Source organism: Bos taurus, chromosome X (genome assembly GCF_002263795.3).
Source record: "Bos taurus isolate L1 Dominette 01449 registration number 42190680 breed Hereford chromosome X, ARS-UCD2.0, whole genome shotgun sequence".
In the NCBI taxonomy this organism is placed as follows: Eukaryota; Metazoa; Chordata; class Mammalia; order Artiodactyla; family Bovidae; genus Bos; species Bos taurus.
Genome location: NC_037357.1, coordinates 118,580,902 through 118,598,064, shown reverse-complemented (window position 1 = coordinate 118,598,064; position 17,163 = coordinate 118,580,902). Strand labels below are relative to the sequence as shown.

The following is a 17,163-nucleotide window of genomic DNA, read 5'->3' as shown; positions in this document are numbered from 1 at the left end:
TATAATGTTATTGGCTGCCTTCTTTTTCTGACTAGGGTCATAATATTTATGGTTTTGAACTGGAAGTGCTACTGCAGAGAATTAATGTGTGCAAAGTTCCTTTCTGGTCCAAGATAGGTCGGCTGAAGCGATCCAACATGCCGAAGCTTGGGGTAATCATAATTTTCAAATCTTACTTCTCTATTTTGGCTTCTGTGTATTGAGTAGCTACCAGGTTGCACCTTGTGCTTCTTTGACTTAGAATAGCTGCCTTATGATATGACATTTTAACTTTTCCACTAAACACCTTTTCCTTTGAATTCAGCATTTTATTAGTAACCACTGGTAGTTTTAAAATTTAGCTTTTAGAATCTAGAGATAGCACGTGCTTATTAGCTCCACTAGGGCATCCTTAAGAAACAGAGCTGTGGGGTTCAGGAAGGAGATGGGAAGGAAGAATGGGAGGGATCAGACACTGAGTGGGCTGCATGTTTGTCCTCTCTGAGCAATTGCAGGTTTAAGTGTACATTCTCACAGAGGGGGCAGAGCTTGTTCAAGATCCTAGAGCTAGTAAAGGCAAGAACTAAAATTGTGAACCCAGGCCCCATCTGACTCTTGGAAGGCTTGTTCCTTTTCATTCTGCCTGCTTGCTTGATAAAGGGGGGTTGTGGTGGGTTTTGGATGAAGCACCTTCATTTCCTAAACTCTGACACTGCTCTTTGCTTGAAGTCTTTACTTAAATCTTACCAGTGAACCAGAATGCTGCTTCATCAGAGAATTTAGGAATCTGTATCTTTTATAACATTCTCCAGAGAATTCTGCTGCTGCAGATTGGAGTTGGGAACCAGTGCTCTTGCTTCTTTTCCTGTTCATCTCTTTAAGACAATAGAGTCATTATTAACACATCATCCAGATGCTGGCGTTGCTTACCCCTTACCGCTTCAGGGTTCTTTATATGGCATCTTCTCAGTGTGGTCTACCCTGACCACCCTATTTAAGATGTAGTTCCTGCAAATTCCTTGTTCCCGTCACCATGTTCTATTATCCATATACTTATTACCTCCTAAAATTATATAATTTTTTTAGTTGTATATTTCAAATGAGATCAGGTATCTTTTCTACTTTGCTAACTGCTGTATCCCTTATATTCTGAGTGAACCAAACAGTGTCAGATACATAGTCAATGTTCAAAAATATATGAATGATGGCTGAATGAATGGAAGAATGAAAGTTTCATCATTGTAATTTTGGGGCTAGCCTCAAATCAAGTTAGAACAAAATGTCAGTGTCTGCTTTTCCATGGGATTTACTTTTTGTCCTCCCCTGTAGGGCAGGAGTGGATTTGGTGAAAAAAATGCTACCTGTGGCCGAATGATCTGTGATGTGGAAATTTCGGCGAAGGAACTGATTCGGTGTAAAAGCTACCATTTATCTGAACTTGTTCAACAGATTTTGAAAACTGAAAGGATTGTAATCCCAATAGAAACTATACGAAACATGTACAGGTATGATCCTGGATGCTTCAGAATTTCTCTGTCTTGAAATTAGCTGAGATGCCAGCATCATCCTTAGGCTGGAGGAACAGGAGCCTGTGGTGCTGTGGAGGGGAAAATTGTCTGTCTTCATGTCAGCATCACATCTCCATTCCTTTAGTGATGTGAATTATTTTGCCTTTTGAATTATTCTAATTTTATCATAATATCTCCCTCATTTAACACCATCTTGATGTTTCCTGAGAGCAGTTTGGAAATTGATGTGATATTTAGGTTTCCACCCATAATTCATTAATTCAGAAATTAATGCAAATATTTTGGAAATATAAAATCTGAAAAGTCATTCAATTATCTGGAGATATTGCTGCTTACTTCTTTTTTCCAGCCTTGTTGAGGTCAAATTGACAAATAAAAATTGTATTTTATTTAAGGTATACAGCTTGATGTTTGATATACATTGTGAAAAAATCATTACAGTTAAGCTAATTAACACACTCATCACCTCACATAAGCACTAATTTTTTCTTTTCTTTTTTGTGATGAGGACACTTAAGATTTCTTCCTCTTAGGAAGTTTCAAGTATATAATACATTATTCGCTGTCACCACGTTGCTGTACATTAAATTTCTGGAACTTAATTCATTTTGCATAATGGAAACTTTTTGCTTGATTATTTCTTACATAAGGTTTCTCCTACCCCTATGGCCATTTTAGATTCTTTTCTGCCTGTTCCTCCTGAGTTCTCAAACTGCTTCTCTTTCTGACTGTGCTGCCTGCCTGGGTGATCTCATCGACTTGCAGGAATTTCAGTACCATGTGGGTGCTGATGCCTCCTCTGAGCATATCTTCACTTTGGATGTCTCCCCTGAATTCAGACTCATGTCTCTACCTCCCTGTTCTGCTTAATGTCTGATATGAGCCTCCAACTCAGCCTGTTCCAAAACTGAGCTCCTGACTTTCTCTTCCTTGTTTCTCTTACTTTTCCAGTATCACTGGAAACCTCCAGAGTCATCCTCAGCCTAGAACCTCTGAGGCATCTATGATTCCTCTCTCTGACATCTTATGTTCCATGCATCAGGAAATCCTGTCAGCTCCATCTTCAAAATGTGTGTCTATCTGGCCACTTCTTTTCTCTTCACTTGGACCCACCCTGGTCCAAGCCACCATCCTCTTTCTCCTGGGTCACTGGGTCTTATATTAGCCTCCTTACTTGTCTCTTTGCTTTTGCCCTTGACTCCTTGTCTGTTCTCAACCCAGGAACGAGAGTTCCTATGCTGAAGTAAAGTTGGATATGGCACTGTACTTAAAGTCTCCTAGTGACTTTCTGTTTCATTCAGAGTAAAAACCAAAGCACTTATTTTGACTTACAAGGTCCTATACAGTGGGTCTCTCTGCCATTAACTCTGTCATTATCTTCTGTTATTCTCCATCATTCTCTGTGTTGCAGCCATTGGTCTCGTTCTTGATACTGGAACTGCGAGATTTATGCTCAGCCCTGGGCATACTTTTTTTTTTTTAATTAAAATTTTTTTTTGAATGTGCTGTTCTGTCTGCCTGGAATGTTCTTCCCTCAGATTTACCCATCTGAAAGAATTACCCTCTCACCTCTTGTGGGTCTTTATTCTCAGTGGACTCTTCCTTGGTTCCCTAACTAAAATTTGTCTCTGCTCTTCACCCTTAATATTCCCTTCTTAACTTTTCTTCTTAACACTTAGCCTTATTTAACATACCACATATTAAAAATTTAAGTTGTATTCTATCTCCCCCATAAGGACAGGAATTCTTGTCTCTTTTTTCACTGCCAGAATTTAGAACAATGTCTGGCATAGAGTGGGTATGTAATACATATTTAGTGGATGAAATAAATGAAAGGATTTAGGGTGTTTTTAGATTGTAGTTAACATATAACTTTATCTTAGTGTGATTTTTGTGTTTGTTTGTTTTAGAGAAAGGCATTGGGATCAATGGTATGAATGAATTCCTAATTTCATACTGACCTTATTTTAAATTGTTTGCAGTGTGAGGTGCCATTGCTCTGAAGCTACATAACCAAAAATTTTTAGTAAAATGCTTTATGAAATTCTAATTGTAATCATTGTTTCTTTTAATTACTTGATTCTGTTTCATTCTTACTTTTCTGTACAGTGACTCTTCTCATCTGTTGTACCTGTTGGAGCACACCTGGAAAGATGCCAGGTTCATTTTGCAGATCATGTGTGAGCTAAATGTTCTTCCATTAGCATTGCAGATCACTAACATCGCTGGGAACATTATGGTAAATTTAACTTAGAAAGGGGGAAAAAGCATTTCCTGTTGGATCCAGTGTTTTCTTGGGGTAGTTGTTATATGATAATGAGTCTAAATGCATGCTTATAAAATGAGTAACTTGTATTTTGAAAGCTGGGCTTCTTTTGTAAAGTGAAGAACTGCTTGGGAGAAGGGGAGGAAAGCCAGGTGCAGTATGTTGAAATTTGGGTGAACATAAGGATTGTCTCTGACATCTGGATGTGTCTGATTTGTGGAATGGTCCATTTGAGAGTAAAGAAATAGCCGAGTTGTGGATATTTTAAGCTCTCTTTGTCTCCTTTTAACTGTAGTGCTTAAAGAAGCTGCTGAAAATAATTAATACCCCCCCTTTTTTAAAAGCAGCCCTTGATATGATGAGTGAATTTGAAGGAGGTGCTATGATTAAATTTATCGATTTGATTTGCTTTTGTTTGTTGTGGTCTTGAGCTCAAGTTTTTTTTTTTTTTTTTAATTCTCTTTTAATAGTCTAGGACACTGATGGGTGGACGATCCGAGCGTAATGAGTTCTTACTACTTCATGCATTTTATGAAAACAACTATATTGTGCCTGACAAGCAGACTTTCAGAAAGCCTCAGCAGAAACTGGTGGGTCCAAAATTATATAGTGTTTTGCTTTTTTATATCCCCCCTTTTTATTAACAAGATTGTTTCTTTGGGCTGTGATAACATCTACTTCCCAGATAAGTGGAAACTATCCTGTTTGCTCCATTGTTTTGGTATGGTCATTTCCTTCTCTACTTTTCTCTATACAGATAAAAATTATTTGTGAAATATGAAATTCTTTGAGGGAGGCATTAGGCCTCTGATGAGTGACCATAGATGGAAATTGTTTTGCTGGGTTAGTACTACTAGTCAAACCTTTTATTTCTTTGAACCCCTTAGCCTTAATTTTTATGTTGTGTGGTTGCATTTTTATATTCTAGTAGGATTAAGGTCACCACAGTCAGGTTTCTGAAGTAGCCTCCATCACACCAGAAATAAAACTTAGCTTAGCTACTGTTATATCAGCACGGATAGTAATCAATTTAGAATGGGAGTTTAATGTTAAAATGACTCAGGTTCTTTTGTTGTGCTTGTTTTACGTACATTATTAAAATTAGTGAAGTATTAACTTAGAGGAGTTTGACTTCTACTGAGTATTAAATGTTTGCTAATTAAACTACTTGGAAAAGAATTTTTAGCATATGGACATACTTATTTTAAGGTGTCCATATTAATAATGAGAATAATGGTAATATCTAAATAAAATATTTTGTATTTTTATATCATGAATATTAGAGTAATGAATATAAGAGAACTCTTAGAATCTCAAATTTTACGTGACATGAGTAGTTGAATTTTTAGTATCCATTGATTTAAAAATGTGAAGTCCTATTATTCAGAAATATTTTAAAGTGGAATTTGCATATTTATCAACTTAGATACAGTGTTTGTTTTGGTAAGTACCATGCTTGGCATTCATTTGGATTCATGAACATGTTAAAGTAAGTGTCTTTCCCCAGAGGACCATTAACTGAAAGTAAAATATCTGTTAGAACTGTGTACTGCAGTTAGAAAGGGGGAAGTCATAAACCTTTTAAATTGGTTCATGAGTTGCTGGCTGGTGAAGTTACCTTCCATTTGATATTAGGGAGATGAAGATGAAGACATTGATGGAGACACCAATAAATACAAAAAAGGACGTAAGAAAGCAGCTTATTCTGGAGGCTTGGTCTTGGACCCCAAAGTTGGTAAGGCTGGGCAGCAGATGGCTTTGTCCCTGATGTGAAGGGACTTCTTAATGCAGAGTCAGCTTGAGAAACTAAAAGACCTGAGTTGTGTTTTGTATGTTAGCGAATAGGTTTCATAATGACCTTATTTATTTTCTTACGTTCATGTGAAAATCTTGTTTGCCAGTCTTTTAACATGGGATTAATGTGAATCTTTTTTTTTTTTGCTGTATTCCAAGAAAGTTTTATTTATGGACATTGAAATTTAAATTTTGTGTCATTTTCACATATCATTGAAATAGTCTTTGTACATTTTTTTCCCAACCATTTAAAGATGTAAAAACTCCTCTTAGCTCATGAGTGGTACAAAAAGAGATAGGCTGAATTTGATCTTTGCCAACCTCTGGTCCAATATATAGCTATTTGTCAGGACTTCCCTGGCGGTCCAGTGGTTGAGAATCTGCCCTCCAAGGCAGGGGACACGGTTTCCATCCCTGGTCCGACAATAAGAAAAATACCACACTGGGATTTAAGGAATAATAGTACCAGACACACAGTAAGCTATCCGTATATGCTTGCTGTTGTTGTTATTGTCTTAACTGTGGACATTTACTTCTATTCAGTTTCTTCTGAAGGTGAAGATAACTCTTTGTAAATGTCCTAAAGAAATACAGTAGCTTTCTGTTCACCCTTTGCTAGTAAAAAGGGTGGATCGTTCCACTACTGACATTTATGTATATATCTTGTCTGATCTTAGCAGTTTGTAAACAGGTAAATAGGCTACCTGTTTTATTCTTTGAAGGTGTGATTGTTAAAAAAAAAAATGTATAACCACTCGTTGGTAGAGATCACTAAATATTTGAGGAGTAGGCGGGGAGGATAGGTGGAAAGGAATGCGTTCTTGAAGGAGAATTTAGCAGAATTTTTTTTTTTTTTTTGGAAATGTACATGGCACCTGTGTAAAGTAATTGATAGGATCTAGTAAATGAAAAAAAAATAAAGTAATTGATATGAGGGGGAGTGTTTGCCCATAATAATAAAGTATTTTGGGGGGACTGCTGAGGTTTCCATGCCAGACAGGATCTCTTCTTTCTTTGTCTTTGGTTACCTGATTTTTCACTCTGATATATATTTACAGGGTGATAGTCAACTCCTTTTTTCCCTTTGTCTGCCTCACAGCTCTGGATAGTATAAGGAGTCATAGTATAGTACTTCTAATACTGTGTTATGCCAAAGACTTTTTGTAACATGGGCCTTTTTTCCTTGCAGGTTTTTATGATAAGTTCATTTTGCTTCTGGACTTCAACAGTTTGTATCCTTCCATCATTCAGGAATTCAACATTTGTTTTACAACAGTGCAAAGAGTTGCTTCAGAGGCACAGAAAGTTGTAGAGGTTTGTATTCAACTGGGAACCCTTGAAATTGAGATTAAAAATAGTGCTTAAAGGGGGAAGATAAGCAAGGGGCTTGGTGTTCTAGTTTTTCCTTCTGAAAGGTAATGGCATTCTAGCTTTTCCTTCTAAAAGGTAACGTATCCTTTCTTCGTGGTCAGAATGGGGGAGTGTTGGGTAGGAGGAGACTCAGACTGGTTCTGTGTCTTTTATCTAATAGCTTTATTGAGATGTAACTCACAGACTCTGTAATTTACCTATTAAAGTGTGCTATTTAATGGCTTTTAGTTTATTCCCAGAGTTTGCTAACTGCACTATAATCACTTTTAGAACATTTTCATTTTTCCCCAAAGATACTCTCTTCCTTTTAGCCCTTACCTCCTTCAGTCCCTTCTAGATCTAGGCAACCACTAATCTTTCCACCACTATAGATTTGTGTATTTTTGTATATTTCCTGTAAACAGAATCATATGTGACCTTTTGTGTCTGGCTTAATTCACTTAGCATACTGTTCTCAAGATTCATTTGTGTTGTAGTATGTATTAGTCCTTCATTCCTTTTTATTGGCTGAATATTCCATTGTAGTGATACATGTCACATTTTGTTTGTTTTAGAATCTCTTGTCAATTAATGCAAAAAGACCTGCTGGGATTTTGATGGGGATTCTATTGAATCTGTAGATCCCTTTGGGGAATATTGCCATCTTTAAGTCTTCCAATCCATGAAAATCTAGTCTTTCCATTTATTTAGGTCCTTAATGTCTTTCAAAAATGTTTTCTAGTTTTAAGTGTACAAGTCTTTCACTTTTATTAAATTTATTACTAAATATTTCATTCTTTTTGGTGCAGTTGTAAATGGAATGTTTTCTTAATTTCATTTTTGGTTTGTCTATTGCTAGTGTAGAGAAATAGAACTGAGTTTTGTATATTGGTCTTGTTGCAACTTTTCTGAGCTCATTTATTAGTTGTTGTAATAATAGTTTGTGGATTCCTTAGGATTTTCTATAGACAGTATCCTGTTGTCTGTGAATAGAGAAAGTTTGATTTCTTCCTTTTCAATTTGGATGCCTTATATTTCCTTTTCTTGATTAACTGCCCTGGCTAGACCCTCCAGTACAGTTGAATAGAAGTGGCAAGAGCAGACACCCTTTTCTTGTTCCTGATATTAGGGGAAAACATCTAGTCTTTCACTATTAAATATTATGTTACTTGAGAGTTTCCCACAGCTGGCCTTTATCAGTATGAGGAAGTTCCATTCTAGCACTAGTTTTTTGAGTTTTTTTTTTTTTTTTAATCATGAAATGGTGTTGGGTTTTCTTAACTACCTTTTCTGCATCTATTAAGATGATCAATATATGGTTTTTGTTCTTTATTCTTTTAATATAGTATGCTATATTGATTGTTGAACCAACTTTTGTTCCTGAGATAAATCCCACTTGGTGTATAATCCTTTTTGTATATGGCTAGATTCGATGTGCTAGTATTTGTTGAGTTTTTTTCTGTATTCATAAAGGCTGTTGGTGTATAGTTGTATATGTCTTTGTCTGGTTTTGGTATTAGGGTAATGTTGGCCTCATAGAATGGTTGGGAAGAGTTCCCTTCTCTTCGGTTTTTGGGGAGAGTTCATGTAGGATTTGTTTTAATATTTTAATTTTTGCCAGTGAAGTTATCTGGTCTTAGACTTCTTTTTTTAATTTCTAACTCAGTCTCTTGTTACAGGTCTGTTCAGATTTTCTATTTCTCTTTTGGTCACTTTGGGTAGTTTCTGCCTTTTCTAGGAATTTGTCCATTTTGTATAGGTAATCTGATTTGTTGGCATAAACTTGTTCATATTATTTCCTTTTAATCACTGTAATTCTTTAAGGTCAGTAGTGATGGTCCCCTCCTTTTATTCCTGATTTTAGTGATTTGAGTCATCTTTTTTTCTGAAGAAAAAGCTTCAGTATAGCTAGAAGTTTATCAGTTTTGTTAATCTTTTCAAACAAGCAACCTTGGTTTCCTTGAGTTTTTCTCTATTGCTTTTTTGTTCTGTTTCTGTGCTAGTCTTTATTACCTCCTTTTTTCTGGTTTCTTTGATTTACTTAGCCCTTTTTTAGTTTCTTATGATAGAAGGTGATGTTATTGATTTGAGATCATCTCTTTTAATTTAGACATTTGCAACTGTAAATTTCTCTATAAGTAGTGCTTTAGCCTCATCCCTTAAGTTGTGATATGTTTCACTTGGCTTTTTATAGTCAATCCCCTCTTCCATCAGTCAGTAATTGATCTGACTTATATCACCATAGCTTAATTTTGCCTGTTCGAAAATTTCATATTAATGGAGTGATACAGTATGCACTCTTTTGTATCTGGCTTTTTTTGTTCAGTGTAATTTTTTTGAGATTCCTCTGTGTTGTTGCATTATTGTTATTCTTTCCTTTTATCTGTTCCCCTGAGATCAGCATGGGGATTATTTTCAGTTTGGGCTGTTATTAATAAAGCTTTCATTTTGGGGGATACCTAAGGAGTGAATTTGCTGGGTTGCATTGGACAGTGTATCTTTTACTTGAAACTGTTGGATTGTTTTCCTAAGTCATTGTACCATTTTATACTCCTACCAGTCATGTATGTGAATTGTTCCCCTTTTTCTGTAACACTTGTTATTTTCAGGCTTTAATTTTGGCCATGAAAGCATTTATTACCGATTCTATTCATTAAACATCCTTTTCGAAAGGATCCTTTTGAATTATATCACATGAATTTTAATCTAACTAGTGGTCATACAGTCAACAGTTTTATGAATGGCTTAATAACTTAATGTGTGGTTCTTCATATATAAAACTTATATACAATTGACTGTCAGTAGGGAATTTGATTAGATTTGGTTCTCCAGCAGTAAAAGATGTAAATTGACATTATCTCTGTATGTTGTTTTTCTCTGCTTCTTTGTGCAAGGGGCAGAAGATGTCTATTTGCTCTCTAACTCCTAAATTTACAAGTCTTTTGGTTCCAGCTTGGTGGCTGTTTTTCAGTTCTAATTCCATATTCCTGGAAGAGAGAATCTTAGAGGCTTGCCTAGGTTGGTGAACACACCTGTCCATCATCTGTGGCCGCAGGAGCGTGTTCACACAGTACAAATGTGTCTGCTGAGGATAGGCTTTTCTATGAGACTGGAGGATAATTTTACAGGGTAGGTATTGAGTAGACATCCCTGAGAGGTAGTGACTACGTTTGGTTAATAATATTCTTTGGATTGTGTCCTGTGTGTGTCAGTATTAGGATAGTTATCATTATATAGCTCCTCCTTTCCCCCCTACCACCATTTTGTTATTTGAGCTTTCCAGTTTAGATTCTGGATATGAAATTACACTTCAGAGTTGAAAGAAGTCATCTAAGAAATACTATACATGTAGCAGTTTATGGGTTCTGTATCATTTTCCTGGGCAGTACTGCATTTGGTCTTCAGAACAGCTAGTGCCACACAGCTCGTGCTGGGAGAGCCAGGCATGGATTGTAACTTGCCTGACTTCAGATTCTTTCAGTTTACTTTCTGTTGGACCTCCATGGTTGCTGTAAATAAACTGGAGTGTGTACCAAGATCTCTGATAGGTTTGCTATCATCATCTGCTCTATTGGAAAACAATAGGTCCCTGTTACTACTGTGAGATTGTTCATTTGCAGTTATTGATCTTTATAAAATCAGATACTTTGTAAAAACTGGGTTATCAAATGGCATTGACTTGACATACTTTAAGCCAAGAGGTTTATTTTTAATTTTGAACCTTTGAAAGGGCAAATGTGCCTGGTTTTTCTTTGTATCCTGTTAATATTCAGTAGAATTAATGGAGCCTTGAGAACAATGGTCTAATGCTTCCCCTGCCTTTTCCTCCTGTAAATTTTAATGGAAGACTGCTGGTTGCTTTCTTAAAATGTTGCTATTGTACCAATTGCAAAGCAATTGATAGATAAAAGTTACCGCATAAATACTAAGGAGTATATGTGTGTTAATTTTTAGAAATGTCGTGGCCTATTTAAATATGGGCCCCAGATTCCTAAAAGAGATTTGCTGATTTAGTATTTAGGTTTTTATTTTTCAGTCTAAAACATTTAAAATAATTGCTGTGATTCCCCATAGTTTAACAGTTTTGTGGCATTTTGTTTGGTAGTGCACAGGTCTTAAAAATAGTAATTTAACTGCGTTTTTTTTAAAGCAGTCTCTCTTAATGTTTTTATTTTAAAAACAATACCCCCAAACATGTTGCTCCCCAATCTTGTTGAAGGGGGAAAAGGAGCATGTGTAAAAAAATTCATGCTTTTAAACGATGCCTACATTTTGTCAAGAACTAGATTGGGAAGGTACTGGGAATGATAGGCTGAGAGAACTGACTGAAAAGAGGGCAGCATTGACCTGCTTTTCAGCCCTCTCAGCATTGTTGACCTTTATACTTAGACAAGAAAGTAGCTTTACAAGATGTGGGGTTAAGTTCCCACAAGGTATGATTTTTGGAATTCATTTCACAAAAGTTTGATTTATCTGAAGTTTTTGTCTTGTCTTCATCAGGATGGAGAGCAAGAGCAGATCCCCGAGCTGCCAGATCCAAGCTTGGAAATGGGCATTTTGCCCAGAGAGATCCGAAAACTGGTAGAGCGGAGAAGACAAGTAAAACAGCTAATGAAACAGCAAGATTTAAATCCAGACCTTCATCTTCAGGTATATCTTTCCACTCAGCAACCTCTGAGTGACAGTCTCACCTTTGAAAATTTGATTATCTAGGAGTGATTTAAACATGATGCTGTGGACAAATGCATGTGCTTACTTTAAGTTGGTGGGTAGGAAACCATTCAGAAACATCTGATGCCTCAAAGTACAAGGCACCTCTGTCTGCAAAGATGTATCTGAGCAAGTGCCTTCTGACCTGAGAGTTTTGGAATCTGTTTACTTGCTTCTAGGAGGTCAGGGAATCGTGGCTTTGGGAGGATGGGTTGACTGTGTTCAGAGTCCTTTTCTCCAAGGACACTGAGGGTTTCTTATTGGTGAGTTAGAAAACATCTAATGTAATGCTTATGCATCTGCAAATATTGTTGTCTGTCTTTTGTCCTTGTGTGGTCTGCAGTATGACATTCGACAGAAGGCTTTGAAGCTCACGGCAAACAGTATGTACGGCTGCCTGGGATTCTCCTACAGCAGATTTTACGCCAAACCCCTGGCTGCTTTGGTGACATACAAAGGAAGGGAGGTAAATGGTATAACATTGCCATATCTAAAATGAAAGTATTTTAAACTATACATATTACGGAGTGGGAGAGCCAAAAAGTTTGCTTCCTAGTAATACAGCTTCAAATATCCCTTTCTTAGGACAAATTTGAGCGAGATACGTTTTTAAGTAAGGATTCATTCATTAATCCAATTTTTGTGTATGTGTAATTATTGAGCATCTGCTGTATGCCAGGGATTGTTCGAGGTACCAGGGATAGAGTGTTGAGCAAGACATAAAAAGTCCCCTTGTTGTGAGGCTCGTATCTACCTAGAGCAAGGGGTATAGAAAGGGCTTGGGGTGGAGAGAAGGTCATTTGGGAAATCAGACTTTAAATATGTGAATAAGCAAATATAAAAAATAAGACAATATGATAGAAGTAATGCTATGCAGATAATTAAAACAGAGTGGTAAGTTGAACACTGTTAAGGTGGCTGGCTGGCTTAGCTTGGTCAAGGAAGTGTTCTTTAGGAGGTAGCATGAATGAAGCCTGTGATGTAAGGAAGCTAGTTTTCTTGTGGATATATTAGGTTGGAGTGTGAGGGAAAGGAAGAAGTCAAGGAGGGTGCCTCCATTTTTGTCTTTTAGCTGGTTAGCTAGCAAAACCATTTATTAAGAAGGGGAAATCTGGGAGAGAAGTTCTGTCTTGGATATGTTACCTTTGAGAGTTGTAATAGATCTGTAGGCATTTTAAGTAGGCAGCTGGATGTACAAATTCCTAATTGCATGAACATCATCAGAACTGGAATTACAGATTTAGAGTAACTGGTTTTAGAAAGATGGGCTACATACCAAACAGATTGGAGGTGCTATCCCTCTGTAAACACTAAAAGCTTCATCTGCTTTAGGACCGTGTGCGTGGATTTTCCTTAGTTTGTAAGAGAATAGTTATATTAGATATTAAATTCCATTTAGCTCTAGTAAAATACTGATTTCTGTCAGTGGATTTAAGACTACTTGGTCTTAAGGAGGTAGTGGTTATAGGCAGAATACTCATGCTGGGGACCTGGAGTCAGAATCCTCTATAGAGTAGAGGTCGGCTCATTACAGCTTATGGGCCCAATCCAGCCTGCCATCTGCTTTTATAAATAAAGTTTTATTGGCACATTGTCACACTCATTCATTGAAATATTGTCTGTAGGTACGTTTGCAGTACAGTGGAAGAGTTGAGTAGTCAAGATGGAAATTTGAATGACCGGCAAAGCCTAAAGTATTTATATCTGGCTCTTAAAAAAAAAAAAAAGCTGACCCCTGTTCAGAATCTAGATTCAGTTTAGTTCAGTTCAGTTGCTCAGTCGTGTCCGACTCTTTGTGACCCCACAGACTGCAGCCTCCCTGTCTATCACCAACTCCCGGAGTGCACTCAAATTCATGTCCATCGAGTCGATGATGCCATCCAGCCATTTCATCCTCTGTTGTCCCCTTCTCCTCCTGCCCTCAATCTTTCCCAGCATCAGGGTTTTTTTAAATGAGTCAGCTCTTCGCATCAGGTGGCTAAAGTATTGCAGTTTCAGCTTCAACATCAGTCCTTCCAATGAACACCCAGGACTGATCTCCTTTAGGATGGACTGGTTGGATCTCCTTGCAGTCCAAGGGACTCTCAAGAGTCCTCTCCAACACCACAGTGCAAAAGCATCAATTCTTTGGCACTCAGTTTTCTTTATAGTCCAACTCTCACATCCATGCATGACTACTGGAAAAACCATAGCCTTGACTAGACAGACCTTTGTTGGCAAAGTAATGTCTCTGCTTTTCAATATGCTATCTAGGCTGGTCATAACTTTCATTCCAAGGAGTAAGCGTCTTTTTTTTGTCATTATTATGCCATGTTATTCTCTTTTTCAAATATAAATTTATTTATTTTAATTGAAGGCTAATTAATCTCATGGCTGCATTCACCATCTGCAGTGATTTTGGAGCCCCCAAAAAATAAAGTCAGCCACTGTTTCCACTGTTTCCCCATCTATTTGCCATGAAGTGATGGGACCGGATGCCATGATCTTAGTTTTCTGAATGTTGAGCTTTAAGCCAACTTTTTCACTCTCCTCTTTCACTTTCATCAAGATGGTCTTTAGTTTTTCTTCACTTTCTGCCATAAGGGTGGTGTCATCTGCATATCTGAGGTTATTGATATTTCTCCCGGCAATTTTGATTCCACCTTGTGCTTCTTCCAGCCCAGCATTTCTCATGATGTACTCTGCATATAAGTTAAATAAGCAGGGTGACAATATACAGCCTTGACATACTCCTTTTCCTATTTGGAACCAGTCTGTTGTTCCATGTCCAGTTCTAACTGTTGCTTCCTGACGTGCATACAGGTTTCTCAGGAGGCAGGTCAGGTGGTCTGGTATTCCCATCTCATTCAGAATTTTCCAGTTTATTGTGATCCACACAGTCAAAGGCTTTGGCATAGTCAATAAAGGAGAAATAGATGCTTTTCTGAAACTCTTGCTTTTTCGATGATCCAGCACAGCAGTGCGTGTTGGCAGTTTGATCTCTGGTTCCTCTGCCTTTTTTAAAACCAGCTTGAACATCTGGAAATTCACTGTTCACGTTTTGCTGAAGCCTGGCTTGGAGAATTTTGAGCATTACTTTACTAGCGTGTGAGATGAGTGCAATTGTGTGGTAGTTTGAGCATTCTTTGGCATTGCCTTTCTTTGGGATTGGGATGAAAACTGACCTTTTCCAGTCCTGTGGCCACTGCTGAGTTTTCCAAATTTGCTGACATATTGAGTGCAGCACTTTCCCAGCATCATCTTTTAGGATTTGAAATAGCTCAACTGAAATGGCAACCCACTCCAGTACTCTTGCATGGAAAATCCCATGGACGGAGGAGCCTGGTAGGCTGCAGTCCATGGGGTCGCTAAGAGTCGGACACGACCGAGCGACTTCACTTTCACTTTTCACTTTCCTGCATTGGAGAAGGAAATGGCAACCCACTCCAGTGTTCTTGCCTGGAGAATCCCAGGGACGGGGGAGCCTGGTGGGCTCCTCTCTATGGGGTCTCACAGAGTCGAACACGACTGAAGTGACTTAGCAGCAACTGAAATAGCTCAATTCCATCACGTCCAGTAGCTTTGTTAGTAGTCATACTTCCTAAGGCCCACTTGACTTCACATTCCAGGATGTTTGGCTGTAGGTGGGTGTGAGTGATCACACCATCGTGATTATCTGGATTGTGAAGAATCTAGACTAGACGTATGTAATAGCACTTTGAAATGATGAAAACGTTCTCCATCTGCAGTATTGAGTGTAGTAGCTGCTGGCCACAAGTGCCTAGTGAGTGCTTGATAGCTGGCTACTGTCAGCCAGCTGAGGAAGTAGAGTTTGAATTTTATATAATTATAATTAAAATTAACCTCAAATATCCCTATGTGGCTAGTGAACTGCTGTATTGGATGATGTAGATCTCACTGGCATGAAATGAACAGGACTTTGAGAGCTGCTCTTCTGTTGGAAGCCCAATCTCAAAGACTCTTGAGGGCACAGTGAGGGAGGGCAAGACATGTATTGGACACCAGCATAATGTGAGACAGTTTCAGATGCATTCTTCAGTACGACCCCATAAGAATCAATTGATAGAGGTAATTGTGTTCCCATTTTGCTGATAAGAAAGCTAATAAACTCAGAGGTGAAGTGTAACAAGTGACTTATTTGAATGGGAATCCAGATCTTCCTGACTTGAAAGCTCTTGCTGCATGAAGGTTGTGTGCTTGCTCCATCTCAGGATGGCTTTCCTGACGGCTGCTTTGTATTCTACCTCTTATTCCTAGAAGAACGCCTTTTTCAATACTCATCTCAAGACACAAGCCTTTTTTCCTTGAGAAGATATAGGTGTTTAGGGGCTTATTGAAATGAAGGAAGGATGTCTTCATTTTCTTAGGCTAAGTTTACTTTAAAATTATTTAAATTTTATTTCTGTGTATGTATCCAGTGGCTTCTGATAGAATACCATCTTATTTTTGTATTAGGAAATGCACTCACTATGCCCCAACTGGGTGATAATACATGGGTTGACTATTGAGATTGGATCAAGGTTACTCTTAAGTTTCTCATGAGAGGCAATAGTTGACAATTTACTCCCTTGGAGAGTGCCTCTTGCTGTTGGGAAATCCCTGTTGTTACATTTTCTGCATTGGCTCAGAAATCCACAAGCTTAAAAGGGCACTGTTGATAATGATAAGCCCCAAATTTGTCCAATGATCTCCCCCACTCCCCTAATCCATTGTACTTTAAGGGCAGTATTTTTGTTTAGCTCAATTTTTAATAGGGAATTGAAATTCAATTTTTATTTTTCTGTTATATAAAATGGAAGAGTAACAAATCTTACTAAGTATTTTGTTTAAAAAAAACCCCTACTCTCCCCACTAAAAAAAGAATTTTAGATAAATCTAGAAATAATCATGTGTGGTTTAAATTCTTGGTTTCTGCTTTCCCCTTGTCTCTTTCCCCTTTGCTTCTTCCCACAAGTAAAATATACAGCAACTGTGGGAAATGGGCCTTTAAAGTAATGTGAGGTTAATGAGAAATAATAATTACACAGTTGCTTCCTGGAAATCTTATTTGAAAAGATTCAAAGCCATGTACAGAAATTATTTCCTATAATAAAATTGATTGTAATGTATTGGTGATAATTATTAGCACTGGCGGATGGAAGTATTTTATGTGATAATCTGTCTGTAGGTTTACTGTTATTTTCCATATGTTAGGTCTTTGTGAATTCAAGAATCTTTTGAAGATTGAAGACGTAGGAGGAATGAAGTGTAAAAAGAGAGTCAGTTTGTTGAATTTTGAAATATTTCTGTGACTTATCAAACTTGTTTTTGTACCAAGAGTAGACCAAATAATATAGTAACCTGAAATATAGTAATATAGTAACCTGAAAATCCTAGAAGTTGATTGCTTTTAAAATCCTTGTAGGATAAATTAGATTAAGGTTCAAGTAGAAATTAATGAGAAGGAAACCTGGTAGTATGTCACCAGAAAAGACTAACATTTTGCGTTTGAATATGGATTAATACACAATCTGGGGAGGCCTTAAGCCCCCTCCC

General features: G+C 37.5%; 1 protein-coding gene and 1 non-coding gene across 7 annotated transcripts in view; both read left to right on the top strand.

Annotated features, from left to right (window-relative positions):
- The window catches only part of POLA1 (DNA polymerase alpha 1, catalytic subunit), a 295,127-nt gene that overhangs the window by 38,623 nt on the left and 239,341 nt on the right, over nt 1-17,163 (top strand). For 5 of the 6 annotated variants that reach the window (XM_005228356.5, NM_001206065.1, XM_024988125.2 and 2 more), the window contains exons 19-26: nt 36-152; nt 1,309-1,484; nt 3,618-3,747; nt 4,245-4,364; nt 5,410-5,509; nt 6,758-6,882; nt 11,419-11,568; nt 11,972-12,094. In XM_005228356.5, coding sequence (XP_005228413.1) covers nt 36-152; nt 1,309-1,484; nt 3,618-3,747; nt 4,245-4,364; nt 5,410-5,509; nt 6,758-6,882; nt 11,419-11,568; nt 11,972-12,094 — 1,041 coding nt within the window. The remainder of the gene's footprint in view (nt 1-35; nt 153-1,308; nt 1,485-3,617; nt 3,748-4,244; nt 4,365-5,409; nt 5,510-6,757; nt 6,883-11,418; nt 11,569-11,971; nt 12,095-17,163) is intronic. The other variant, XM_059883482.1, reaches the window with a different exon arrangement.
- Nucleotides 6,091-6,220, top strand: LOC112445250 (small Cajal body-specific RNA 24). Its single transcript, XR_003033616.1, has one exon. It is a non-coding gene; the product is annotated as a small Cajal body-specific RNA 24 (non-coding RNA).